Below are 26,673 nucleotides of genomic sequence, written 5' to 3' on the forward strand. Positions count from 1 at the left end.
GCTATATAATATAGCCCCAAACATATTCTAAGTAGCCAGGGGCTGCCTGGCCATCTGTTTGAAGACACAGACCTTCTGATGCAGGAGTTCCCAAAGCCTGGCCCATGGGACATTTACTATGGAGCCTGCAAAGGGAATTCTTCCCCTTTAAGAAGGGGAAGAATTGTACTTGTTTTGTTATTCTGCTTCAGGCCACTGTCCCATCCATGAATGTTGATCCATACACGACTTACATATGAAACAAAATGTGTGAACTTCTGCTCCAAGTAAGAAATCTCCCCTCAAACTCACCCCTGCCAATCTCAGCCACAATTCTCAGACTTAAAATAAAGATTTGGTCATCTCCCAGGTAACTACTCACAGCTCCTGCCACAGCTTCCAGGAGTGCTGTTTATGAGAAATCCCAATTTTATCCATCTACCTTGGGTGAAAGTGCAAACAACTGCATGGCTTTGTGTCTTTCAAAGCAAATTAGGCTTTTACAGGTGCATTTACAAATGATATCCATAGCCTGCACTAAATTAATTAAGAAAGGAATGGACTCTCATAGCTGAAATATGTGCATACCCTTAACTATTTTTGTATTACGTTTCATTTTATGTATTTATTCAAATTTAAAGCAAAGGCATCTTTCAAATACTCTTGGCACAATAAATTTTACAACAAATGCATTCAAACAAAATCCCAGCAGTACTGAAATCACTTCCTCTGGAGGAACTCAGCTGGCCCAGAGCTGCTCACTTCCTCCATGAGAAGACAGTCCTGTAACTTCCCCATGCTATATTATATCACTTCCCCATATCCCCAGATGCTGCTTTCCCTCCCCTGAGACCTATGGGGTGACACCTAGAGAGATCCACTTTTCTCCCTCTGTGTCAGCATAGCAGGGAAAGTGTTTTGGGACAGCCAAAAGGAAACCCAAGGTGTGGGGCAGAGCAGCACATGGGCAAGCACTCACCTCTCCTTGCCCTTCCTGTCAGGGACTGCAGGCTGGGGGTCTCAACCTTGGCACCCATCAAAGTGGCCTCTCCAAGAGGGGCAACCCCCTGAAACAAGTAGAATGTTGGGGTCTCTCATCCCACAAGTCCCTGTAAGGAAACTTGCCCCATGTCAGGGAGTGATAAACTGCAGGTCGTGTCTTTGCGTCCTTAAAACATGAAATTCCCTAAAACATGCAAAGTATCTATTGGTGAGTAAAATAAAAGGGAACCAAAAATGTCACAAACTGCCTTGATGCCTGTGACCCACAGGAATCCCAGCACCACTCGTACACCTACCACCAGTAGCGAGGACCAGATGCCACTTCCCCAGGCACACAGAAACCACAGCATTACAGAAAAAAGGTGAAATCAGTGGGGCTAGTGTTATTTTTTTTTTTAATAAAGTTTTAAAAGGACTTTTTCATATTTTCTTTACTTTTCAACTTTGCTCTACACCCCGGCAGCAGGTTTCTGCCAAGGCACAGCCCCGTGCTGGGCGGCTGTGCCGATGGGGCGCTGGGCTGGGGTAGAGCTTTGGAGCTGCTGTGGCATCTGGCATGAAAAAATGTCCCGGGAAGCTGTTACATTAAATGGCCAAATCGATTTATTGAATGGCAGGTGTTAGCTACAAACAGATGGAGAACATAAAGGCATAAGCAGGCATTTGTATGGAAAAGAAGCCATCGATTTGTAGCGAGAGACTCAATGGTGATCGTTACAGCCTTTAACAGAAATGTGCTTTTTTTCACGGGGCTGGGCTCGGGGTGAGCGGGCAGCGGGGAGCGCAGTCCGGCCGTGCCCGGGCCCGCCGGCGGCGGCTGCCGCGGGCTCCCCCGGCTCCCGGGCCGGCCCCGCGCTGCGTGCCGGTACCGCCCGCCCCAGTTGCGGCGCGGCGTGTCCGGGCCGCCCGTGGCAGCGCCCCGCGGCAGATGAGGCACGCGCCGGCCTCATTACAATGAGAATGGGCAGGCTGGAGGGGCCATGTGGCAGCAACAGTTTGCAAATCCCCCCTCCTTCTGTGCGAATCGGGAAACATTTCCAAACATTTGTACCCCAAATCGACCACATTAACACCCCTCCGAGCGGCGCTCCCTGGAGGGATGCTCCACGCTACGGGCATTTAGGCAGAAACAAAACAAGCAAGGGGAATTTTTTTTTCCCTCTTCTTTTCTCTCTCCTTTTTTTTTTTTTTTTTTTTTTTTCTTAGAGGCTCTCGGGGTGTGTCTGCCCTGAATCGATGCGCAACTTTCTAGCTAAGGGGTTTTTAAGCCATCGGGGAATCCGTCTCAAAAAAGCGGGGCTGTGCACATGGAGGGGCTGACGAGCACTGAGTAAATGGGCGAGTCTCTGACTGAGAGATCAAACTCACTCCGTGATCAAAAAGGCGATCAGCGAGGCCAGCCCCGAAACAAACCGCAGAGCCAGGAAGCAGGAACGCTCCCGAGAAAAGCGCGCAAGGTGCACAGTAAAACAACGCATCGCGCTCGTACAGGCGCTGGGGATGCTGCACTGGCCGACAAAATTGTTATGATAAATTTGAAGAAGTGTAGGACAGCCTGCGGGGCTCTGGAACTGGGAGGGGTTTCTGGGCGCGCCGCAGGCAACGACCCTGGGGGTGAGGGGGTCGGCTCCGGCTCGGCTCCCGGGGAAATGTGACTAAAAGGCTCCAAGGCACCAGTGCGCTGCTCCCCGCTCCGCGGTCCGCTCCCAAACGAGTGCGGAGAAGAGGAGGTGGGTGGGCAGCGGCTGGCGCTGAGGGCAGGGGAGGGGCGTGAGCCCTCGGGCACCCGCACCGCTCTCGGGCACCGGGAAGGGTCCCCCGGGTTAGGGGAAAGGGGAAGACACAGGACACCCCCAGCTAAGCTTGACCCGGCCGGGAAGCCAGGCCAGCCTGGCTGTGGCTTCATGTTGCTTTAGGGGACAGCCTGGGACACCTGGGACACAGGGGACAGCCTCGGGCCCATTCCATTCCAAAAACCCCGGGCGTCCCATTCGAAAAACCCACGGCGCTGCCGTAGGTACGGGTGCTCCGTATCTTCAGGACCTGAAAAGCAGCCCAGCGGAAGCCACGCAGAAAGCGCAAGGTGGCAACAACATTCCCGGGAGCCGCTTACGCCCAGACCCACTCTCGGCGGGAGTTTTCCTCCGTGTGTGGAGTGGACAGATTAGAAAGCATGGAGCCTTCAGAAAAAAAGAAAAGCGGAGCTGATGGTTGCGATGCAGGTGCTGCTGGCTGCGTCTGTGCAGGCGATAGCGAGCCCTTCGCGGCCCCTTTGCCGGGGCTTGGCAGGCTGAGAGCAGCAGGACACGGGCGGCAGGGGGCGGGGGGGCTCGGGCACATCCCGCGGGTGGGGGAGCGCTGGACGTCCCCCCGGGAACGGAGGAGGGCAGCCTGGCACGAGGGCTCGGGGGGAGGGATGGCTTGGGCAGGCTGGCAACTTTCACCCGCCTGGAATTAATTAACGTTGTCTCGTTAGCGAGATGCGTTTGGCCCGGCCACGCGTATGCTGAGCCGGGCAGCCTGGAGATAAATCGGCAGCAAATGGGGCGCGAAAGAGGGGAAGAAAGCGCCCTGACCTCGAGTAACTGAGCTGGAGAGAGAAGGAGCAGGGTGGAAGGACGGGGAAGCAGCGACCACCGGGTACGTCCGGTCCGGTCAGCGCACAGCATCCCAAGAGGGGCTGTGAGCACCCCAGCTTGATAAAACCGGGGGCTCTGCGGGCTTTGCCCCCGTCCCGAGGACAGGTACCCCTCGAACTGAGCCGAGGATTTTAGGGGAGGTGGCTGGGCTGTGGATCTCCAAGTGACCCAGGATGGTGTGTTGGGCACAGAAAAGAGTTTGCCGGAGTTGTGCTTCTAATCTGCTCTCGGCCGACTTTCAGGCTCAGCTGTTTGATGCTATTAGTGGAACTTTTTTTTTTTTTTTTTTTTATCTGAACTCCCTGTGCGTGTGTGTCAACATGCAGCAGGTGGTTTATTATATTCCCCTGTTATTATTTTATTACGAACTCTTTTTATAGCTGCAATCAAAATAATGGTCTGGAGTTTCGAGGAGGATTTAGCGTCTGTTTTGCACCACTCACTCGATCTTCTGAAAATATTTGGTTCTGGGGGGCAGGACACGTGGGGGAAGCTGGAACGACGTGTGCTCCTGCCGCGAATACGCAAAGCTAGGTGCAAAGCTTGACTCGAAAAGCAGTGACCACCCAAGGGCGGTTGAGCGGGCTGCGGAGTGCTTGGGGGGCTTGCACCCCCTTTCGAGGGGATGGCAGAGGTGGCAGCTCTTCTGCAGCCGCCAAGGTGCACTCCGCCAGGATGGCAGAGAGCTTTGGCGGAGCTGTGAAAAGCAGAGATGAGCTTGCCTTGCTTTAACCTACATTAGCTCCGGGTCCATATGGTAGATGCTGCCTGTGGATCCTCAGCACCAAAGCAAGGCCCTATTCTTGCACGCCGCCCTGCTTGTGCCAGATGGTGCCTGGACCAAGTGGCCATGCGTGGGGTGGCTCTGGTTAGCCTAATAAACGTCCAATACAAGTCAAAAATCAAAACACACACATACTAACATCTGCTAGAGCCTGCAGTACCCAGCTAGCCTTTCAATACTGAATTAAAGAGCCCCACAGCCCTTCTGTTCCCCTAGGTTAGACACTCATTACCATTTATCAAGCACTGATGTTATCTGGCCTCTCATTTTATTTAGTACCGAAGCTATTAGCATCAGATTTGATTTTGACAGTTGACGCTGCTGCTGGTAAAGCCGGGATCTGGCCGGGTGGATCGCTGCAAAATTCCGAGTTCATCAGCGGCGACACATTCCTCCTTCCCACTTGTTTACGAGGCCGAGACAAAAGAGCTCCTCGCCTGTGCCTCTTTGCCTCGCGGTTTATCTCCACCACGGACACGGCTCCCGTCCGCACAAACACGTACCCCAGGCGACAGCCGGGCTGCTCGGGACGGAGCCAAGCCAAGGGTGCCCGGCCTCGGGTGCAGTCCTCCGACATTGCCAGAGTTTGTTCCTCCCGGCTTCGGCTTTCACAGGCGCAAGAGGGGACCAGGAGAAGTTCTAATCCTCTTTTGCTGGCGACCCCGATTTCTAGCCCGTTACTCTGCCCAAACCAATCCACGGCGGCGGTGCCCGTGGCTTTCCCCCACTCTTTCTCTGCGAAGCCGTGTCGTGTTACCCGTTCTCCCCCCCGGCCCTGCCGGTGACACCTTGGGCGTTTGGACCCTGATCACATCCTGGCCCAAAGCCGGTCTCCAGGGAGAGCAGCCGCTTTACTGTACGAGGGAGCGCGACGGCCTGGGAAGTTTGGCTGGAGGGTGCCTTCCCCATGCTGCCTCGATCCAAATGATCCAGACCCCCGGCTTTCCTTATCCCCCCCAAAAGCGGAGGGGCGGGGAAGTAACTCGGAGCGGGGAAGTAACGCTGCGGGAACAGATCCTTAGGGAGAGCAGAAGGGCGGAAGGGGACCGGCAGCGCTCTGCTCCCCGCGTTGCTCCCCGGGTGACCCACGCCGAGGAGGCCCGCAGCCTGGCGCGCCGGGCGCTGGCAGAAAGGTGGCAAGACCTCATTACCATACAGCTGAGGGTTTATCTCTCCCTCCCTCCTTCCCTCCCCCCTCCGGCCTCCCATCCATTTAACAAGCTGAAATAAAAAGCCACATGAAAGGCCTTCTCTGTGCTTGGCTTTAATGAGGGACACGCGACCCAACAATAAGCGCACGCTGCAATCAGGCCAAGGGCTTTATGGCACACGCCAGACCGCAACCCGGCCGCGGCCAGACACGGCCCGCGGCCCCGCTCCCGCCCCGCTTGCCTGCAGGCGCCCGAGTTTTCCCCTTGCCCATGTTTCTGGGAGCCGGGGCAGGCTCGGGAAAACCCAGCTCCGTCCCTGCTGTCGACCTGTCGACCCCGGCCACCTCGCAGGAGCGCTCGTTCGCCGCCGAACTCGGAAGGGCGGCCGAGCGCCCGTCGCTCCCCGCCGTGCCCGCCTCCCCTGCCATCGCGCACCCCTTCCTCGGTGGGCTCCCTTAGCCGGGGCCAGCAATGGGGCCGGGCCTGAGGCACGGGCGCCCCAGAGCTGGGCGCTGCGCCCCGGGTGCCCGCCTGCCGGGCAAACACCGTTTTACTTTTGGTTTCTAGCCGTGGCCAGCCCCCGCCGGGCAGGGCAGCAGCTGCCCGCCGGGCTGCAGGGCACCGCGCCGCCCCGTCCCGCCGCCCGGGACACGGCCGGGGAGGGGGGACACGCGGGGAGTGGTGGGGTGGAGGGCAACGGGAAACTAACTAACTAACTAACTAGCTAACTAGCTAATAAGCGTATTTTTGAAATATTTCATCCTCCATTGTTCGGCCGCCGTAGAAAGCTGCCCTGTGGAGAGGCGTCTGATTTTCGAGGGAACTCTCTCTCCCAGTGTGAGCGCCGTAAATATCTCAACAGATGCTCGGCTCGTTCGTAATCAGCTCGGCTCCTCGGCGGGCAGCGCGGCAGCGGCGGCGGCGGCGGCGGCAGCAGGGTATTAATTCGGGATATGAGGGCTCTCCGCAACATTTGGTTCTTTTTTCCAGAAAGGAAAGATGGAAAAGGGGAGGGATCGCCCGTGAGTCTGACTGACAGTTTACATAATGAGCTTGTGAGGATGCGAGGCAACTATATAAACAGCTCGAAGCGAAGCAAGTTTTCCATTTACTGAGCGCTGTTAGCACCGGTTAAAGGAGGAGCGGTTCCACACTAAGCACTCCCCTCCGCGTCTCTCACCAAACCCACCCGGCTTTGGAGTTTATAAAGGCGACGACAGCGATCAGAGGTCGGCGGCTGGCTGCAGGATTAATTCCCAGAAGAGGACGGATCGACACCTGGATTTTACCTTCCGATTTCTGCTGGTGCTCGGGGAATATTTGGAAGAGCAGGTTCTCCAGGAGAATCGCCGTGACGCCTCTCTTTTCTCCCTCGACCGAAGAAGTGCTTGCTTGGTCCATTTGAGGAATACAGAAGGAAAACTAAACCCACTAAGAACTGGAAGCTCGAATAACACAAGGATGACAGCCTTGCGCATCTTTGGCTTGACGTTTCTGTTAACGATTTTGCAGCAGGTAATCGCACACGAAAAAAAAAAAAAAAGGGTTCGCGAAATGTAAAGTGGGTGATGGAAGCAAGTTTGCATGGCAAAGCCGGGTAAGGTCTGATTTGGCTATTTTGTGTGTCTCCCCTTTGTGCAGAGGGTGTCCGGCTCCGGCGTCTTCCAGCTGGAGCTACACGAATTCGTGAATAGCCACGGGTCTCTGGCCAGCGGGAAGCCCTGCTCCCCCCACTGCAGGACCTTCTTTCGCGTTTGTTTGAAGCATTTTCAGGCAGTGGTTTCCCCGGGCTCCTGCACTTTCGGCAGCATCATCACCCCGGTTCTGGGAATAAACTCCTTCAGCATCAAGGATACAGAGATATTTGACAGCCCCATTAAGCTGCCCTTTAACTTCACGTGGCCGGTGAGATTCTACTTTAAACCCGATTGCGATGGTGGGGCAGGAGGGTGGCAAGAGCAGGCTAACCGCGGCGGGCTGATAACCTGTAATGTAAACAAACTACTTTTGCCTTTAGACTTATTTCCATAACTTCCTCTAAAAAAAAAAAAAAAAAAAAAAAAAAAGCGCGCAGTGAAAAGGCTCATCCAGATTAGAAGCACTTGGGATAACCAGTGTTATTAAGAGAAATAAAGCAAGGGGCTGGGGGGCTTGGAAGTGGAGATGTGTATCTCTGGTCTGTAGGAGGGAGGGAAGCGTGTAGCAAACGCGGGGCAGGGCAGGGCAGGGCAGGGCCGGTGGCTGGGTGGCTGTGCGGCGGGGCGCGGCTCGGTGCGGCGGGGCGCGGCGGGGTGCGGGGCTGACGCTGTTTTCTCTCCCGCAGGGAACCTTCTCCCTGATCATCCAGGCCTGGCACGCGCCCGACAATTACCTGCCGGAAGGTGAATAAAGCGCGCGCCGCCGCCAGGGGGCGCCCGCGCGGCGGGAGCTCCCTCAGGCCCGTCCCGCGCCTCCCCCGGCCCCGGGGCCCCCCCGGCTCAGCTGTTTATACCATAACTCCGGGGCCGGCTTTATCCCGCCATCAGGAGCCGGTCCCCCAACGATATCCATCAGGGGCCGCTTTGATTCTGCCCCGGCCTAATCTCCAACACAATTGCGTTTCCTCCGGTTTATTTTTGGCGTGGGAAAGCGAGGCGGGCTGCGGTGAGAAAGCCGGGAGCTTGCCAGCAAGCCCCGTCCGCCTTTTCCTGTATTTTACACCTTGCTCGAATTCCGCCCTTTGGAAAGGAATAATGGCTTTGGGATGTTTTTCTGAGAGGAGAGGAAAAGGATATTTCACAGCAGCCCTCCTTTCACAGGCCCCTCGGCTGAGTCCTTTTGGCCCGGGTTCGCACACCCTGGTGGCCACCTTTTTGTACCCTTGCATGCATCGATATCCACACGCGTGCCCGTGTATATGTACATGTGTGTATGCGTGTGTGTGTGTGTACGTGTGTGTATACATTTGTGCGAGCGGGGTGTCCCGCTGGGATTTGCGGGCTCCGAGCCGCTGACCCTCGCCCGCTGTCCCGCAGGCTCCCGGCCGCCGCCGGAGGAGTGGCTCATCAGCCAGGTGTCGATCCAGCGGTCGCTGTCGGTGGGCGAGGACTGGTCGCAGGACGTGCATCAGGGCCCGCAGACCCAGCTGCGCTACTCCTACCGCGTGGTCTGCAGCGAGAACTACTACGGCGAGAGCTGCTCCCGCCTCTGCAAGCGCCGCGACGACCGCTTCGGGCACTACGTGTGCGCGGCGGACGGGAGCCTGGCCTGCCTGCCCGGCTGGGCCGGCGAGTACTGCACCGACCGTGAGTGCCGCGGGCAGCGGGGCGGGGGGCACACGCGGCCGCGGCTCCAAAGCTCACGGAGGCCTCCCGTGGGCCGGGCCGTGTTTTCATGCCGACCTCTCCACTCCCTGTCTGGAGAGGAAAAGCTGTGCGCCGAGGACTTTGTCCCCTTTGGCTGCAACCACCCTAACGCCGTGCTGCACCTCTTCGAGCCTTAGCAGCGAAGAGCGAGCTGGCAGGAAAGGGACCTTGGCTGATAGCCCTGAATAGCAGTAGCTGCTGCAAGGTAAAAGGGTAGCAGCTTGCTCACACAAAGTCTGCCACCAGCCAACCATTCCTGAAGCCAGAGGACATGAGACAGGTGTTGCAGTATAGTAGTGGGAACCTTTACTTTGAGCTCAGGGTACCATTGGGTTTTTTCAGCCCTTCAGGACAAGCCAAAGCCACTTTCTCTTGCTGCTTTTCTAGCAAGAGTTGCAAGAGTTCATGTTTGTTGCATAAACAGAAAAACTAAAGGACAACTTGACAAGTGTTGGCGCTCCCTACTCACTTCCTCCTGCTCCAGAACTCCCTGTACCAAGAAGTTTTAAAACGAAGTTTGAAAGTGTAAAAATCTTTTTTTTAAGTGTTTTTTTAAAGCTTTTTATCCTTTAAAAGTGTCTTCTGTAGCGCCATGTGTATTTACCTAAACATTTATGCTTTTTTTATGTTCTCTTCACAGCCATCTGTCTGGCCGGATGTACCGAACAGAATGGATATTGCAACAAGCCTGGAGAGTGCATGTGAGTAGATGGCAATTGCAGTCTGAACATCAGTTAAAATGTCACCTTGTAACAGAAACTTAAACTCTTCTCCATGTCATTAATGTTTTAATTGGACTTTTCTTTTAGCTGCCGTCCTGGTTGGCAAGGCCGCTACTGTGATGAATGCATCCCCCATATAGGCTGCCGCCACGGGACTTGTAAAACACAGTGGCAGTGCATATGTGATGAAGGATGGGGTGGCCTCTTCTGTGATCAAGGTTAGTTCTGAAGCTTGCACGTACAGCTCTAGATTGGGTACTCCTTACTACTGCATTAAGGAATCTGACCCACTGGAGCTGGAGTTAAATTTCCCCAAGGTACATCTTCACAGGCATGAGTTTGTAGCACTGCAGCCTTACGTACCAGTTCTTGTAGAAATTTTGTTTGAAAACAAGGAACCTTTTTTGGTAGCTGCAGTTTTTCTCTTGCAAAAGAAGTTTCTCTTGGAGAAAGACCTAACAATCTGGTTGAACAGACAAGTTTTCTGCCTGCTCAAACGAAATTTAACTTTTTCCTTCTACAAATATAACAATTTATTAAAGAGTTTCGAGCAGCAGTAAACACCATCATTTGGACCTTCTTTATTTTGCATACAAGGAAGTTAACTCATGTGATAAGTCTGGAGCATGAGAGAAAAATCATGTAAGCAAGAATGAAAAGTACAGGTTCCATTTTAAGGTACACCAGACCACTTCCACCTATTCAACCCACTGAATCACTGAACCGTAGCCAGCTGAGCAGTCATGTCCTCAAGGCCATATATGCACTGCTGGCACTGAGATCATGAAGTGCTCAAAGCAGGCTAAGTGTTTCCAGGACAGTTATAGGATTAAGATTGTGAAGCCTGAATTAAGCAGGAAAAGTAAAGTTGCAGATTTTTTTTTTTCTGCTTATAGTTATCTATTAACCAGTTGCATTCAAATTACGCCATAGTATTTATAGAGATAATAAAGCTTTTCTTATGTCCTATGAACTTATCTTATGCTTAATCTCTGTCTAAAATTTAAAGGAAAAAAATAATAAAGCTGTCAAGCTTGCCAGAGCGTTTGACAGTTTGATCTACTAACATCCATAAAAAGAGAGCAAACAAACAATAAAAGATTTCTAGTGTTTATTTAAATCTCAAAGCCAAAACATCTTTTATTTTTCCTCCCCGCCTTTCCAGAATGTGCCTCAGAGCACACTTTTTAAAGACAGGGCTCGCTCTTTTAGTGTGTAGCATGCTGTACATGAAGTGGCCATAGTGCTGTGGTGCGTGTTTTGGAGAATACGCGCTTATGAAGTACATTTTCCAATTTGGTACATAAATCCCATTGCAGGTAACAGATTTATGTCCACAAAAAAGGGAGAATATACCAAAACACTAAGAAAGTTATATTTTTGCCAGCTCTCTCAAAATTCAGAGCTCACATGGTAGATGGTAATCTGATTATGACTGATGATAACCTGGATAACAATCTCCAGTATTCCCATTGATAGCAAAATGAAGTGCTTCATTAGAAATTCTGTCTTTTTTCTTGGCTACAGCCTTTTCGTACGTATCTCTTTTCCCAGCTGTCAAAGACGTATTCTCATAACTCCCGGTGTCTTTGCAGATCTGAACTACTGCACTCACCACAGGCCATGCAAAAATGGAGCAACTTGCATGAACACCGGCCAGGGCAGCTACACGTGTGCGTGCAAACCCGGCTTCACCGGCGTCGACTGCGAACACGAGATCAGCGAGTGTGACAGCAATCCCTGTAGGAACGGCGGTAGCTGCACGGTAGGGGCATTTTAAATGTAAAGCCTTTGTGTGAAGCAAGCCCCGGTGTACCTTTTCAGAGATGGTTCTGTAACAACATAATGGGAATTCGATAGGACACAGGTTCATTACTGACGCTCACAACTATCGTACTGAACCCTTTCCGAGAGGTGTCAGGGGAGGAAGTCTGTTACAGGAGGAGATGTATCATCTAGATTAGAACTAGTCAACTGATCCTTGGGTTTCTGTGGCAGCCATTATGAGAACTTGGCAAGATCCAGGGCTGATGAGGGAGCAGATCTGTTAAAAATAAGCTTCTCAAACCACCATTCATACAGAAAGGCACTAAGTCTTTATTTTAATAGCAAATAAAATAAAATTTTGCTTTCCGCTATGAGAAGATAGCGTCAAACAATATGGGGGCGATCAGCTGAAACTTTCTGTATAACAGAATTCCACACTGTTAGATTCTTGTAGTTTAGTGTTTCAGCCTAATGATTGATTCTTACCAATGATGGATTGGTAAAGGCTGATTGATTATAGATATCAAATGGGATCTGATGCATGTTTAGATTTAAGCAAATGCAATTTTTAGATTAAAGCACAAGACCCTACCTCCCTTCTGCCAAGGCCTTGGATATACAGTTTGTTATGATTTAAGTAGTGGGACTTATCCAAGCCAAAGCAACTTAAACCCTTGTGAAATAAAATAGGGTTCTCACACTGAGGATAAATGGCCTGATCACAGCTGTGAGGTCAACACATATCACCCTGCTCTGGGAAGACCTCTGGATTCCATTAGACAGTAGTGGTGTTGGCATTGTTTTTGTCTAGCTGCCTGCATGCTCCCCACAACTGCATCTGCTCTGCGTGGGTAGCTGCACGATTACTCCTGTACGCTGAGTACGGCTGATGCACAACTCTGTCCCCCACAGTCTGACCTGCAGGTGTTTACTCTGATGATGTTGCTTCTGCCACATCAGGCTGTGGATGAGAAGGGACTGAGAAGCGCTTGCTGCTGACCAGAACTAAGAGTGCGGGGAGCTACCATTGGTTTCCATTAAATAACAGTGGCTTAATGCTGTGTTTTGCAGGATATGGAGAACGGTTATCACTGCCTGTGCCCCCCTGGCTACTATGGCACTCACTGTGAGCACAGCGCTCTGACGTGTATAGATTCTCCTTGCTTCAACGGTGGCACGTGCTTGGAAAAGGAACAAGGGGCCAGCTATGCTTGCGTTTGCCCTTTCGGCTTCACAGGGTCAAACTGTGAAAAAAAAGTAGACAGGTGCACGAGCAACCCGTGTGCAAATGGTGAGACTTTTTATCAAAAAATCTCATGACCCTGACTCATTTGTGCTTTTCAGTGCAGAAGTGATAGAAATCCAATCTGACCTCTACACTTCCTCTAGAACATTAGTCCCTCTCCCCCGCTGCATTTCACATCCACCCTAATTTTAGTCTCTTGCTGGGGCGGGACTTTGACTAGCATTTTCTATGCAACAAAACAATGCATGAGGTTTATCATATGATGGGGAAGATGTCAGAATTAAATTAAATTAACTCTATTACATATTTAGAAGGGGCATAATTTTAAGGCGTGGTGATACAATTACGTAAATTCGAATGAACTTTTAGATGTGCGGCTGTTTTGCAAAATAACGTCTCTCTTCTTGAGGTAGTATGACATGCTGACCAGGGAAAGATCTAGATCTCTGAGTGAAGTGCATTGCAAACTAATTTTTATTTTACTTTTTTTCCCTCAGATGGTAGTTGCTTTTACCTTGGGCAGATTCGTGTGTGCCGCTGTCGGGCTGGTTTCTCTGGTCAGAAATGTGAGATAAACATCAATGATTGTGCCAGAAACCCATGTTCCAATGGGGGAACTTGTCATGATCTAATCAACGATTACACCTGCACGTGCATGCCAGGCTACAGTGGCAGGAACTGTGACATCAAAACCAGAGATGAATGTGCTTCTGGGCCGTGTGAGAATGGAGGCACATGCTACAGTGGACTTTATAGTGCCAACTTTGTTTGCTACTGTCCTTCTGGCTTCATGGGCAACCGCTGTGAATTGCCAGTTTATTCAGTGCCTGTCACACTTCCTCCTAAACCAGTCCCCTGGATTGCTATATCCATGGGGGTGGGGCTGGTGGCTTTGCTCATACTGTTCTGCATGATAGCAATGGTCATCAGGCAGATGAGGATGCACCCAGAGCAGGAGCTGGAGACAATGAACAACCTGTCTGACTTCCAGAAGGACAATCTCATTCCAGCTTCCCAGTTGAAAAACACCAATAAAAATAAAGACCTTGAAGTGGACTGTGGGCTGGAGAAATCAAACTACAAACCCAAGAACCACAAACTGGACTACAATCTGGTAAAAGACCTGACGAGTAGAGGGACACCAGAAGATAAATATTACAAAAGTGAAAAGTGTTTAGGAGAGAAGTCTCCCCTCCGACTACACAGGTGAGAATGCAGTTTCTATTATAGTCTTTCCTAAAGCCACTCATCTTCCTATCAGTCTAGAAGCAGGTGAGTATAAGAGAGAAAAACAAACCTCAAGCAGATAATATACAAAACAAACCAGATCGAAGCCAGGAATCTTCATACTGGAGTATGTGTGTGACAACCAAGTGGTATCTTTAGCTAAGTCAATTAATTTGAATGTTTGTGCAGGGTGCTGTTAGTATGGACACTGTGAAGGAACCTGGAGTAGCTAGGCCAGTGGTGAAAGTAAGAAGTATCTGTCCTTCCTCAGTAGATCTTGGAGGAACAACAGTTAAGGCATACAGTGATTAAAAATAAGTATTTCACTTTGTAAGAAGGCAAGATGACCTGCTTACTGAGACGAATGATGAAGTGAAAACAACTACTCTTTTTCAAAAGGAGAAAAGGGTATTCAGTGGCTTATCAGTCTTCTGATTCATGTACTGAAGGTCTTGTCTGGGATCTGCATGTGGTTGTTACCAAGGGCTCTGAGGAATGTGCTGTGAGGCTGGACGTGGTAGGAGCATAGGAAGACTCTCGCTGTTCCTTACTTCCACTTCTCTAGCACAATATCCCAACAGACACAGAACATGTGAAACTTGATGCCATGTATCTCCCTTCCACACCTTCATGGCTATCTCGTTCCACCGCTCCATATTCATGGTAGGTTTTGAGAGTCAGGCTTGTTAGTAGTCAGCTAATGTTCTTTTTTCTCTGCTCTGCCTTAGTGAAAAGCCAGAATGCAGAATATCAGCGATATGCTCTCCGAGGGATTCAATGTACCAGTCCGTCTTCGTGATAACAGAAGAAAGGAATGAGTGCATCATAGCCACAGAGGTAAGTAAGTACAGAGGTGGACAGGCATAAATTCACAAAGTGAAAGGGTAAATTATCCTTTAGTATTGTTTCTAGAAGGTTCCTTTATTTCCAGGGATTGTGATGCTTCCCAGCATTTTCCTCTCCTCTTCTGTGGCCCACACAGAACATACAGTCCCCACTGTAAATAAAAAAAATTGGCCGCTCTGATTTTATTAAACCAAAGGTTTTGGGCATAGATAAGTCGGTGATAGATGCAAACACAGAACATCAGCCCATAAAAATTCAGCACATTGTAGGATTATTTCCTCTTAAATAGGTGGTCAGAAAAAATGGAAATAATAATCGTTCTTAGCCCCATTGATGTAAAGCCATGTTTTTTCCTGTGACTACAATGGATGATCCTTGTTCTGTGGAAACAGGCAAAGCTATAGATTTCTAGCTGAAGATGGAAGGTAGCGGAATGTGTTAGTGGATAGGCATAACGGGCATTTAGGAAGTCTTATAAGGTAATTTCAACCTCCTAGTGTTTAAGGTCCAGCTAAGCATTCTCTAACAGAAGTTAAAGCTGCTACTGATAAAAACATCTCGATTTTAACATTATATTGAAAAGTTGGAGACACAAAAAAAGGAAAGGCCTAACACTGAACTTTAAAGACTTCAAAAGCAGGTACTGAGGAACCAGCCAGTTCCTGAAGAATTACCAGCCTTTTGGAAAAAGTCTCAGTGGAAGTTAAAGGCAATTTGACAGTAACCAATACCTGTCTTCTTCAGTGTAGCCATCTTTAGGACTACTTTCACCCTGTAGGAAAGAGAAGCTTGCTGTGCCATATGGCAGTGAACTGTGAAGTCAGACCTGCAGGATTCAGTCTCCCTTTCCAAGGTGGATATCAGATTTCCCCTTGAAAGCAAGCTGGAACACAAGTCAACCAACAATATTAAAAGTTTAAGACTAAGTGAAAGGATTCAAAGATACAAATGACAGCTAGACTCTTCATTCCCATTAAGTGACCTAAATACTGTATCTTCAGAGATCCTGCTGACCAAAGTTAGGCTCCCAGATTTACATCAGGCATCTCCAGAAATGTTTCTGTTTTCAGAATGACAACCCCTAGAATCTCTCACTACATCATTCAGGCTTAATGCTTCTAAACACAAACTATTTAACTATACTATGTACTTTTTACAGTTCCCTAATGTCAAGCACCCAGGTTTGTAAGCATTCTCCCTCTCAGGCCAGGTAGAGAGGCCACTCATCACACAGATGACTATTTTTTTTTGCTGGTGATTCTTTGCCCCTGGGCCCAGCTGAAAACATTGAACACTGAGAGTTAAACTGCAGTAATGTTTGGCTTAAATTGCTTTGGTTAGACATAGCTGAATTATAGTTGGTTAGTTCTGTACTACTCTGTATGCCGTGATTCCTTCTCATTCCTGGTGTTATTTTATATCCTGACAGGTATAAGATTGAAGATCGGCCCATTTGCACCTCAGATTTGGTGATGCCAGTAGATGGACGTTCCTGCTGCATTGTTTACAATTCAGAACTGGATTGGACTGTTTTTAATTACATGCAACTTGCTGCTCTCAGGCGGAGGATGGAACTGAGTGAACTGGACAGACTGTGAATTTACTGAAAGATGCAATACACCTTTTTATTCTTACTGCCCTTGTTTGATGTTTGATACCAGAAATCTTATTTGCTAATGAAAAGGGGAGGCAGAGGGAAGAGAGAGGTTAAAAATGTTGGTGTTTTAAAAGATGCTGAGGCCAGTTCCTCATGGACAGACCCCTGGCTTTCCAGAACTCTGGTTATGGGAGGTGCTGGTAGATAAGGAGGCACATAACTGTCACAGATGTTGCCATGGAAGGTGCGAAGCAAGACACATTGCTATGCAGATAATGGATACAGTATAAATGAGGTCTCAATTTTTTCTGGGTTTAAAAGTGCCTATAATGTGTCAAGAGAATCTAACAAGCCCAAACAGAAACTTGACTGCTCTTTTTGCAGTTACCTGAACAGTACTGGGCAGAGGTGGCTGATACTTCCTGCTACACATCCATTTGCATCTCCCCTCTCCTGCTGCATGTACTGGAGACTGTAAGGGGTGAGAGGAGGAGGAAAGAAGAAAACTGAATTTACATGTCATCTCATTTGGTGATGCTTTGGAGAACTGATTGTCTCAAGCCACAATGTGGAACATGATTTTTGTGGAAGTTGTGCTAAGGAATGTGTACTGCCTCATCCCCATTGATAGGGAGGGGGTGTGATCCCAGCTCTATATAAAGCCTTACGAATGCGTTTAAAATCAATCAGCTCCTAGAACCTTTATGTGCTGAGCTGTCTCAGCTGTTTTCATGCCCTTTGCACTACCAGTGATTGTGAATAGACATTACTTCTTTTCTTCTCCTTCCTCATTCTCTTCCCCCTGCCCTATTTTGACACAAATTCGGGGGTTTATGTCGTGTTTCTGAATTAGGTGCCACCTTTTACTGCAAATAGTCCCAAAATTGCAGCTGTTACTTTCTGAAGAAGCAGCAGCAGTGTGACAAAACCCACTTACCCCCCCATTTCTCCATCTGGTTGCAAAACTCCAGCTCCTGTTCTTCATTCCGATTCTAAATGCCCAGTGGTGAAGCACCCACTGAGATGCCCTCTGCCAAGATAGGTGGAGGTTAGAGTTAGAAGGCTTTAGGCTCATCCTGTTTCTTTCTTACCAACCTACTGCTACATGGAAAATGTGCTGTGTCTGTCCCTGGAAACCAGAGGCGGGCAGGAGCTCCTTTCTTCTATACATATTTACAGCAATAATACCAGACACCCCAGTGGAAAGTGCCGTGACACTCATGAATGAGACCAGGGCATGGGGCAGAATGAGGAGGGAGAAACAAGATCTCTTAGAAGAAACCCAGACTGTGCTATCTCTCTGACAGCGATATTCCTGCCCTTGTAAAGCCTGTTGTTGGACTAGCCCATCTACTCCCTTGAACTGTGCAGACAAGACCCCTTCATATTGTCCACTACTGACCTTCTGCTCCGACCACGTAGGACCATTTTGAAGATGACCTTCAGAAATCAATAATATGGGTTTTAGTTTGTCTGTTTGTAGTTTATTTTGAAGCCTAGTATTTCAGTAATTTAAAAAAAAAATCAGAAGCACTGAACTTTCTACGTTTTATAACATTATTTTGTATATAATGTATATTTATAATCAAAACAGAAGTGTAAATATGTTTATTACTTCTCATGTAATGTTTTTAATGTGATGACAAAGTTTGAATTTTATTTTTTTTTTCAAGCAATGAAAATACTTTCCTGCTACTACAAAGTTTGTTGTGGTTTGTCCTTTTACACAGCCCAGGTTAGCAAAGCCCCCCAGAAGTAGCCTCACCTGCCTGGTCCCCACAGTCCTGCATTTACATTTTGCTCACCAACTGATGTCAGCTGCTTTTTATAAAAAAAGTTACAATGTTAGCACATGTCAACAAAGTTGTTCAGCTGAGTGGTATTCACCTGACATTTTGAAATGTTATACATATTTATATTGTGATAATATTTAAATTATATATACACATACATATATATGTGTGTATATATGTGTGTGTATATATGTATATGTATATATATATACTTGCTATGGTGTGGGACTGAACTGTCAGGAAAGTTATTTTTATTAATGCTTCACTCTTCCTCTCCCCTGACAACTCATGACACCAAAGATGCAGATTTAATACCATTTCAAAGTGGCTTCATAAATGCCTTGTCTTGGGGTTCACTTACAGAGCAAAACACTGTTGCTATCTCTTTTAATCCTATTTCTTTAAACACTTTTAATAAGATCCAAATCTTGTCCACAGGTTACTGTGGCACAGCATGTCCATCTACACATGTAAGATTGTATCCTTGTTTGTTTGATTGCAAGGGGTAAGATCTGTCTTTCACTTGTGGGATTAGGGGGAGTTTCAGGCTTTCTCCTCCTGAGTTCCCTGCACTGCCTCAGCAGCTGTGTCCTCCCGGGGCATCACAAAGTCATTATCCTCCACAGCCCTCTTGGAAGACATTTCCACAAAAAAAAGTGTAAAAAGCGCCCTTGTATAAACACTCCCAGCAGGTTTAGTAGCCTTTGAAGCACATACATTTACAGGCAATTAAGTCTCTCACTAAACCAGCTAGGTGCAATACAGCCAACATCTGAATGCACAAAAGCTAAACTATAAGAACAGGAAACTACTGCTGCTCTATTTTAAAATCAGAGGTTTTTGTTGTTGTTGAGAAAGTGCCAAAAAATCATCTGAATATTGGATGCCTTTCCTATCTTTCCCCAAAATAAAATCTAAGCAAAATTTGCTAATTTTTTTTCAAAAAATGAAAAATTAAACCCCCCCTGCGACATTTAAAAAACACCATAACAAATTCTTTTTACGTTGTCATTAAAATACTGCAAATAATGTTTCATAAGGGTCCTTCTGAGTGTATTAATAAGGTTACATAAGTACTGTTTACTTGGGATGGTTTTGTTTCTCCCTCTTTAGACCTTTTCACAGCAAAATTAACTTTCAAATCCCAGCCAATTTCCCCAGCTACCATAAAAAATAAATTTAAGATGAAACTCGGATATAAAAAGCCACCTCCCCCTCCCCAAACATTCACCCTGTAGAGCAAATTATGAAAAACAAGCCATTGACAAAAAGCTGAGCAGATGCTCCCTGCTTGCAGTCCTTCCTCGGCAATGTGAAATAAACCCAACAGATGCCTCTCTTAATTGAGCACATGGATTACATACACACATGCACTCTGTCCTGCTTAAAACAAAACACACACAAAAATCAAACAGGAAAATAGACAGAGAACTCTTCCCAATGCCTAGGCAAGCAGGAATGCTAAGACCAAAAAAGACTCGGCTCTTCCTGCTCCAAACATGACAGGAAACTGTACCCATAGACAGAAGGGGGTTGAAATCCATTAAAACCTGTGGACCTGATTATGTAGATCCCATGGGGTAAAGCAGGTACAACACATGCCTTTGTGTATCCACACAGGAGAGAGGAAAAAAGAAAAAAGCATCATCTTACAAGGAAATCTGTGAATATTTACTGGAGGCAGCACTGCACGATGCAGCTACCGGAATAGATCACAGATCCTACACAGGAAAAACAGGAGCGGTGCCTGCTTCCACACAGGGGGAGATGGAAAGCATATGTGAATCTGTGCACGTGTGCACATCCCCAAGTCCTTGCCAAAGAAACTACAAGCAAATTAGCTGAACACATAACAAAACCTAAGGTTTTAACCTATATCTTTGGCCAAATCCTTCCTCAGTGAGGGCCGCTGTGCTCTGCTCAGCAGCCTGGCTCCCCCCAGGTGAGTACATCTCTGAGCCACGGGCTGTGAATTCACTAGGAGGAGCTGAGATCCTTCGGCTGTAAAGACTCCTCAACCTCAGTTTCAGAGATTCCTCCTGAGGACCACAGACCACGTCAGGACCAAAATACCGTGCTAAGCAGTGCCTTTTCTCTTAACAATCTCTTAACAAGTGTATAGACTTCTTAGACCAAACTGTACAGTTTATTGCTTTCAGCATAATTTGCAATAACTATGATAAGATTATGGATTTAGCTCAAGGACTGCAGGTAAACTTGGCATTCAGTTTTAAAAGACTGCACGAATTCACTTGAAAACCATCTGACAAAACAACAATTTTAAGAATGGACTCTGCTTCTGAGAAATTCTTTCAGGTTTCCTTGTATTAGCACCTGTTAAAAACGATTCCACAGCCACGTAGAGCCCTTCAGTCTAAGTGATTTTGGAGCTGGAATGAGTGAGAGGGGTACTGCCTGGGGCAGTGCTTTGCCTGAGTTGTTTCAGTTTGGTTGCAGCCCTACATCACTTTCGTCTTTGACGACTCCGATGAAGGGAGGCAGATGCTGGGATATACCCGTAGCTATAGCACCCACTGGTGCTGAGACAACATGCAGCAGGATGCAGCACAGGGCACAGAGTTTACTTTAGCTACTGTAGGTGAGGGGTGCTTGTAGAAATTAGGGTCAGTACAGGACATGCACAAGACTTGACCAGCAACAGCTTTCAGCCTTGAAAGAGCTGCTGAGGAAGAGTAAACTAGTTACTGTGCAATTGCAGCCACCTAGCCCAACAGATGAAACTATCTCTGTAAAAACACATATCAGGTATGTTCATTGCTCCTCAGTCTTTTCTTTCACTAATTTGTGCTAAAATGAGAAAGGCACTGTAGGTCACTAACAAACCTTCACTGCAGCAGCTTAAGTGACAGTTACCTATCTGTGTTTGCCTGTCATTCCCTTATCTCTATACCCGACCCATAAATACACATTGGTTTTACGCAGCAAATATGACACTCCCAGCACATTTTGCTCTCAATCCAAACTCCAGCTGTGGAGAATTGATGTCATTCAGTGGCCACCATTTTCACAACTTCAGTTTTACTCCCTCTCCATCAAGATTCCCTGCCCTCATTGTGCCTCTCCTCCCCTAAGTCCTGCTCTCTTGTTTTAAGTTTTGCCAGCTCAGCTCCCAGAGCTGGCAGGATGGCCAGTGACAGCCAAAGCAGTGAGATTTCTCCTTGATCACTCTTGTATCTGCTCTAAACTATCCTACTTTGCTCTTAGACCTTCTCTGTGAAACAGTGTGAGCCAGCACCATAAAACTACCCCTTCTCTTTCTTCTGCCTCTGCTGAACATTACCGCTGCCATCCTTGCTCCTCTTCCCCTGTGCAGCTCTTGGGCATATTTCTGCAGCACAGTGGTCTATCATGCTTCAGGGTTAGGATGGAACTCTCTGGTCCATAAGGTAATTGATTGTGTACACAGCAATCATTTCAGATGCCAAAGCAATTGTTCCACTCACAGCATTTGATTCCAAGGACCATTGTATGTGGAACATACCTTTGTTTCCTCCCTTTTAAATCTTGGTGACAGACCATCACCTTCCCAGAGGTGCTCCATTCTCAGGTACATCAGTGGTCCCCTCCAACGAGCTTTTTGGCCCTCGGGAGATGCAAGGAGAAGGAGAACATCGATCTGCTTAGGAAGCAAACCCAGCAGTCACTGCCACCCAGAGGTCTTCACTGCCTTCCAGCAGCACTCCACACAAGTCCCTGAGGAACTCAGTGGTGACAGGCTCTGTGCAGCTCCCCACACTGCTGGAGTGCTCCCCTGGACAGGAAGAGTAGGTCAAGTTTAAAAGTGCAGGGCATGGAACGGGCTGGAAAACAACTCCTGCTGCCCAAGTCTCCATTTCGCCATCCTCCCCTCTGACTGGGTCACTTCTGGCTGACATGTCACATGAGAGGGGACATCTACAGCTAGAGCATGTAGAGGGGTTTACACCTGGAGATAACATAGCCCTGGGTCTTGTGTGACCTGCGTAACACAGATGATCCCATCATTACTTTATCTCTTCCATAGACCGTAGAATAGTGATGGACTTGCCTCTCACAGAGATAGCAGCGTAGTACATAACCACCATGGAAGAGCTTAATCCTTCTCCATTTCCTCTGCAAGCATTCTGTCTTTCCTCTTGCCAGCCAAGCTGGAGACAGTGCTCAGACTCCATCTATCCCTGCAGCCAACCCACCCTGCCAGCTGCTCAGCATGAAGATCAGGTCATCCCCAGGGAGAGTCCCAAGTTCAAAAGGAGCACCTTGCTCATAGTCATGTTTTGCAAATACACATTTAATGGAGGAAAACATGCAGTTTGAGGAGAGGCTGTTTGATGATGACATCTTTTAGCTGTACTTTATAGCTTATTTGTTGAATTGTTGCTGGCTTCACAGTGGTTTTGGTGATTGTATTTTTAACTAACTGCCTAGAAGGTCACAGAGGCACCATGTTTGTTTTCATAAATGAAATTGAACTAAGTTATATTTAACATCCAAACAGATCTGTTGAGAGTTAGGTTTATAGCTGGAGAGGCCTTCACCAGTCAGAACAGGATCTGGCCATTCCTGGCACCATGCAAGAACTCTGATGATCTCTGTACTGTGGTACACGGCTCCCATGCAAGTTTGTGAGCAGGGCTGAAATTCCTGGTGCAGATATGAATCCCTGCACATTTGAAATTACTTCTCTATTAACACTGTTTAATATCTGCCTTACATTTTCTGCTTTGGCAGAAAATGCCAAACCATTGCCAAAGCATTTTGTTCTTGATCATAAACTCATTTGTTGTCTGGAAGATTGTCAACAAAGAAACAAAAGACAATCTGAACAAAATGTATCTGGGGGGTAAAAACCCACAAGAGATAAAAGCATGGTAATTAAAAAACGAATGGCCCTGTTCTAATCCTCTCTTTCAATTCAGCCCACCAGGTCCAGGTGTTAGTTTCTTCATCAATAGCTTCCCATCCTCTCATGTCTCTTTATAGTACAGAGGCTTTTCTTCCTCCCAACTCTCTCCCTTAATGAAGATTACACTGATTTTCACACTGTTAATGGTATTTATGTTTGACATAAGTTGCTTAGGAGGAGGTTTTTGAAGTTCTTCAAAACTCTAGATACAATTCACAATGCCTGTCCAGGTTTCTGGAGATAGAGTTCCCTTACATCCTGAGAAGAGGTAGAAATACCTGTGTGCTTATAATTGCAAAAATCTCCTTTTTCATGGAGACAGTAATGTTGAGGAACCCTTGCATCAGATACACATTTTTCAAACATGAGGAGGAAGAATTTCCTTGCCTTTTTGGCAGCTGCTGCACAATCTGCTCTCAGTCATCTCCAGCAGATGCAGATTCATCTCACCTCACTGCAGCCATCCAAGCGTGAAGCGTCTAGTTTAAGCCAACCGTGTGACTTATCTAGGGTTCACGGAGAAAGGTAGATCCTTCCAGTGTTTGCTCCTGGAGAGGCGTCTGAAATAAATGAGGGTGAAGGATGACACTTGGAAGGGTCAGTGTGTGAACTGAAACCTGACAAGTACTTTTCAGATGGTTTGAGCTGCTGGAGAGGCATCCTTAAGTGTGAATTTGAGGAGCAGGCAGTGCTTCTCTGAAGGGAGTGGGATGCAGACACTTAACCCCTACATGTCCTTGAGGAGGTCTCTGTTTCTGTGGCTGGCCGTTCCTCTCTCCTGACATATGAAGTGGAATTGTTAGTGCTAACGTGACTCTGAAGGATGTTTTACGTGCTCGTTCTTATCCTTCAGTCTCCTCGTGGCTGCGGAAGTGCAAATAAGCCTTTACCGCTTTCATCTCCTTGTTTAAGTAGCTGCCAAGGATAAACAGCCTCTGGGTACCCTGAGCCGTGCTACAGAGCTGTGCAGAGCAGACACTGCTGCTGCTGCTGCCGCCTCTCCTCAGCAGAGCAGCGCTCTCCTTGAGTTTGAGCCCAAACTGGGCTGTGCTGTACTGCCATCATCGCTTCCTCTTTGTTACCTCACAACACCATTTCCCGTTTCCTGCCTGATTATGGCCATGCCAACTGCTTTTCCCAGGCCTGAACCAGCTTCCCAGCACCCTCATTTCGACTCAGACAAAAACACCATCATGGACACTGTGCTGGTGGCAGAGGGTGCTCCTGGCTGCCATGTGAAATACAGCTCTCTCCCCACACTGTCACCCTCCTTTCCCTGACCACTTGGGTGCCCAGTCCCAAGCTAAAGAAGTGAGTCTCACACATTCCATAAGGTGGGAGAGAGCAAAACGAGGTGCCGATAATTTCCAGGGTTTTATTGCAAGCCAGCAGAAGGCAGCAAGGTTCCCTGCAGAGCATGAGTCCACTGGACAAGAAGGTGGTGATATGAGGGACCCATGGGGCACATCTCTACAGACCCTCTGTGTCACTGGGCTTCACTCAGAGACCTGGCACTGAGCTGCCTAAACACTGTGGGAAATCACATGAAGGCATCAGAGTACGAGGGATTAATGTGGTCTCCAGCAGCTAGTCCCAGTGCCTCATCTCCCCCGTGGCAGAAATGCTTCCACTTCCATAGCTGAAGTTGGTCCAGCATCCAGACACATCTGGTTATGCCTTTCTCCACTCTCTTTAGGGCTTATTAGCGTGTGGTATTTTCTCATTACTTATAATAAAGTGGTGTTCTTGTTTTGGTACCTGAGGCAGCTGAGCCCTTTTAGTCTCTCCTTGAATGCCACAGTCTCTAAAGCTGAGGTGAGGTCCCTGGCTCAGGTGGGAGGAAAACCTTCCTCCTACAACTCTTTGCACCCTTGTTTAAGCACCCAAGGAACTCATAGCCCTTAGGGCCCTTAGTAGGTGTCCCTACCCCTCCAGTACCCAGTTCGAAGCCTGACCCAGCTAATACATATTGCCAGTTACTTACTGTGCTGTGTCACCTCTTTTCAGATATGAAGAAAAATAAATAGCCTTTGCAGACATACACCAGAGGTACGATACTTTTAAGCTTGTACTTTTATTTCCATACATCTCACCTACATTAAGCAAAAAAAACTAAAACAAACCACAAAAAGCAACATGCCTGTTCCCTGTTCCTTCACCTTTTGCCTGTCCAGTCTGTTTAAATGGTAAAGTATTTGAGGAAGGACCTGTCCTTTGCTCCAGCTTTTGTAATATTCAGAGGTTTCACAGATGCAACACAGGAAAGACTCTGGGCATTCTAAACTGCAGAGTGAAGACGTGGAAGCAGCAATAACTGATCCATAACATAAAAAACAAAAGCTGATTTCCCTAGCTGACCCTGAATGAGCACAATGTGCATGTTTGTACAAGGTGTTTTCTTACTAGAACACCTGGCAATAAGGCTGTACCACTACGAGTGGTCCCCTTGTAGTATAAAGCTTCATAACCATTCCATTTGAGTGTTCTTCTGAGAAATCTGAGCAGGCAACGGTAGCAGGGCACTTTCTGTACATTGTATTTAGAACAGACTGTTCCACCGTGAGTAACTGTAGGGCACACTGCTGGAAACAGGCTGGAGAGGAATGGATCATGCCAGGTGAGTCCAAACTGGCAGCATCTGAGAGTGGAGACAGTGCTGGTGTGGAAGAAGCCCTTCACCATGTACAAGGTGTCACACTCAGATTCCATCTCTGGAAAGCTGAGTATGTTCATCTGTACCAGACAGCAGGGAGAACAAGTGCTTGCAGCAGTTCCACAAGTCCTGCAGTCCCTGAGGAGGCAGCAGCACAGCATCCCTGAGCAGCCAGCAGAGGTCTGTAGAGCCGGCACAGCCTGAGCCTGCAGCTGCGGGCTGTGAGCGCTCAGGGTAGGTGGCAGACTGCACCTTCCTGTCACAAGGCACCTGAACTGAGCACAACTGTGTGTCTCTTGGAACTGAAGGCACACCAGAGCTCTGTCCCTGTGCTTACTGGGGAGCAGAACAGTGGGGCTAACAGGGGGTAAACATTGTGAGCAACATTTGTGGCTGCAGGGATCCCTTACTGATATTGGGAATACAGGTGCATCATTGCATGGTCACATTATGCAAATATCTGGCCAAAATGGGTTTTTTAGCATAGTTAAAAGGTTTTGCACCGCTCTTCAACTCCAATTGCAAGGTCACAAGTGACCATGGAAAGTGAACTGAAGCATTGCAAAGTACTGCCTTCAAGGCTCAGGCTGCAGCCACGGGAGGAGGGTGTGTGGCACCCAAACCCATATCACAGTACAAATTATCAGAATGTTCTGCAGCAGCCAAGGGAAGGCATCTCGGGCATTTTCAACGAGACTCAATGTTAACACCCTCTCTAAGCTATGAGAGACAAATCAAACCCTACTCTCTGAGAAAAAACCCACAGGGACCAGGGAAGTTTTATACTCTGACCTCCAGTGACTAATTTCCGCATGGCACATGATGCAGCACGTCAGGTAACACACATTAATTCAGTGCCAGCATGCAGAGCCAGGAAGGGCATCTCTCTGAAAGTCTCTGCTCATGTTTCAGCTTCAGCCTGCAGCTCCAGATGGGGAGCATTACTGCAGAGGAGCAGGCACAGGGAGAAAACAAACAGCATCGTTTCCCCTCATACCAGATTCCCACCCCAGGACC

General features: G+C 48.1%; 1 protein-coding gene across 2 annotated transcripts; it reads left to right on the forward strand.

The window, feature by feature from the left end:
- The first annotated feature begins 6,672 nt into the window (after positions 1–6,672).
- DLL4 (delta like canonical Notch ligand 4) lies at positions 6,673–17,994 on the forward strand. 2 transcript variants are annotated; one of them, XM_058829191.1, is made up of 11 exons: positions 6,674–7,070; positions 7,197–7,460; positions 7,879–7,936; positions 8,570–8,839; positions 9,540–9,600; positions 9,709–9,839; positions 11,217–11,386; positions 12,460–12,679; positions 13,132–13,840; positions 14,590–14,698; positions 16,137–17,994. In XM_058829191.1, exons 1-11 carry the CDS (start codon positions 7,017–7,019, stop codon positions 16,140–16,142), a joined length of 2,052 nt encoding a protein of 683 aa, XP_058685174.1. In that variant the 5' UTR covers positions 6,674–7,016; the 3' UTR covers positions 16,143–17,994. The 2 variants fall into 2 exon arrangements, with proteins under 2 accessions (XP_058685164.1, XP_058685174.1); XM_058829181.1 differs by lacking the exon at positions 16,137–17,994 and having other exon boundaries at positions 6,673–7,070; positions 14,590–16,109.
- The last annotated feature ends 8,679 nt before the right edge of the window (positions 17,995–26,673 follow it).

Source organism: Poecile atricapillus, chromosome 1 (assembly GCF_030490865.1).
Source record: "Poecile atricapillus isolate bPoeAtr1 chromosome 1, bPoeAtr1.hap1, whole genome shotgun sequence".
NCBI classification, from domain to species: domain Eukaryota; kingdom Metazoa; phylum Chordata; class Aves; order Passeriformes; family Paridae; genus Poecile; species Poecile atricapillus.

Excerpts from the sequence above, each read along its gene's own strand:
- DLL4 (XM_058829181.1), top strand. The coding sequence starts at position 7,017 with ATGACAGCCTTGCGCATCTTTGGCTTGACGTTTCTGTTAACGATTTTG. Across the intron at positions 9,840-11,216 it reads TGGCCTCTTCTGTGATCAAG|ATCTGAACTACTGCACTCAC; the intron begins GTTAGTTCTGAA and ends GTGTCTTTGCAG. Across the intron at positions 11,387-12,459 it reads GGAACGGCGGTAGCTGCACG|GATATGGAGAACGGTTATCA; the intron begins GTAGGGGCATTT and ends TGTGTTTTGCAG.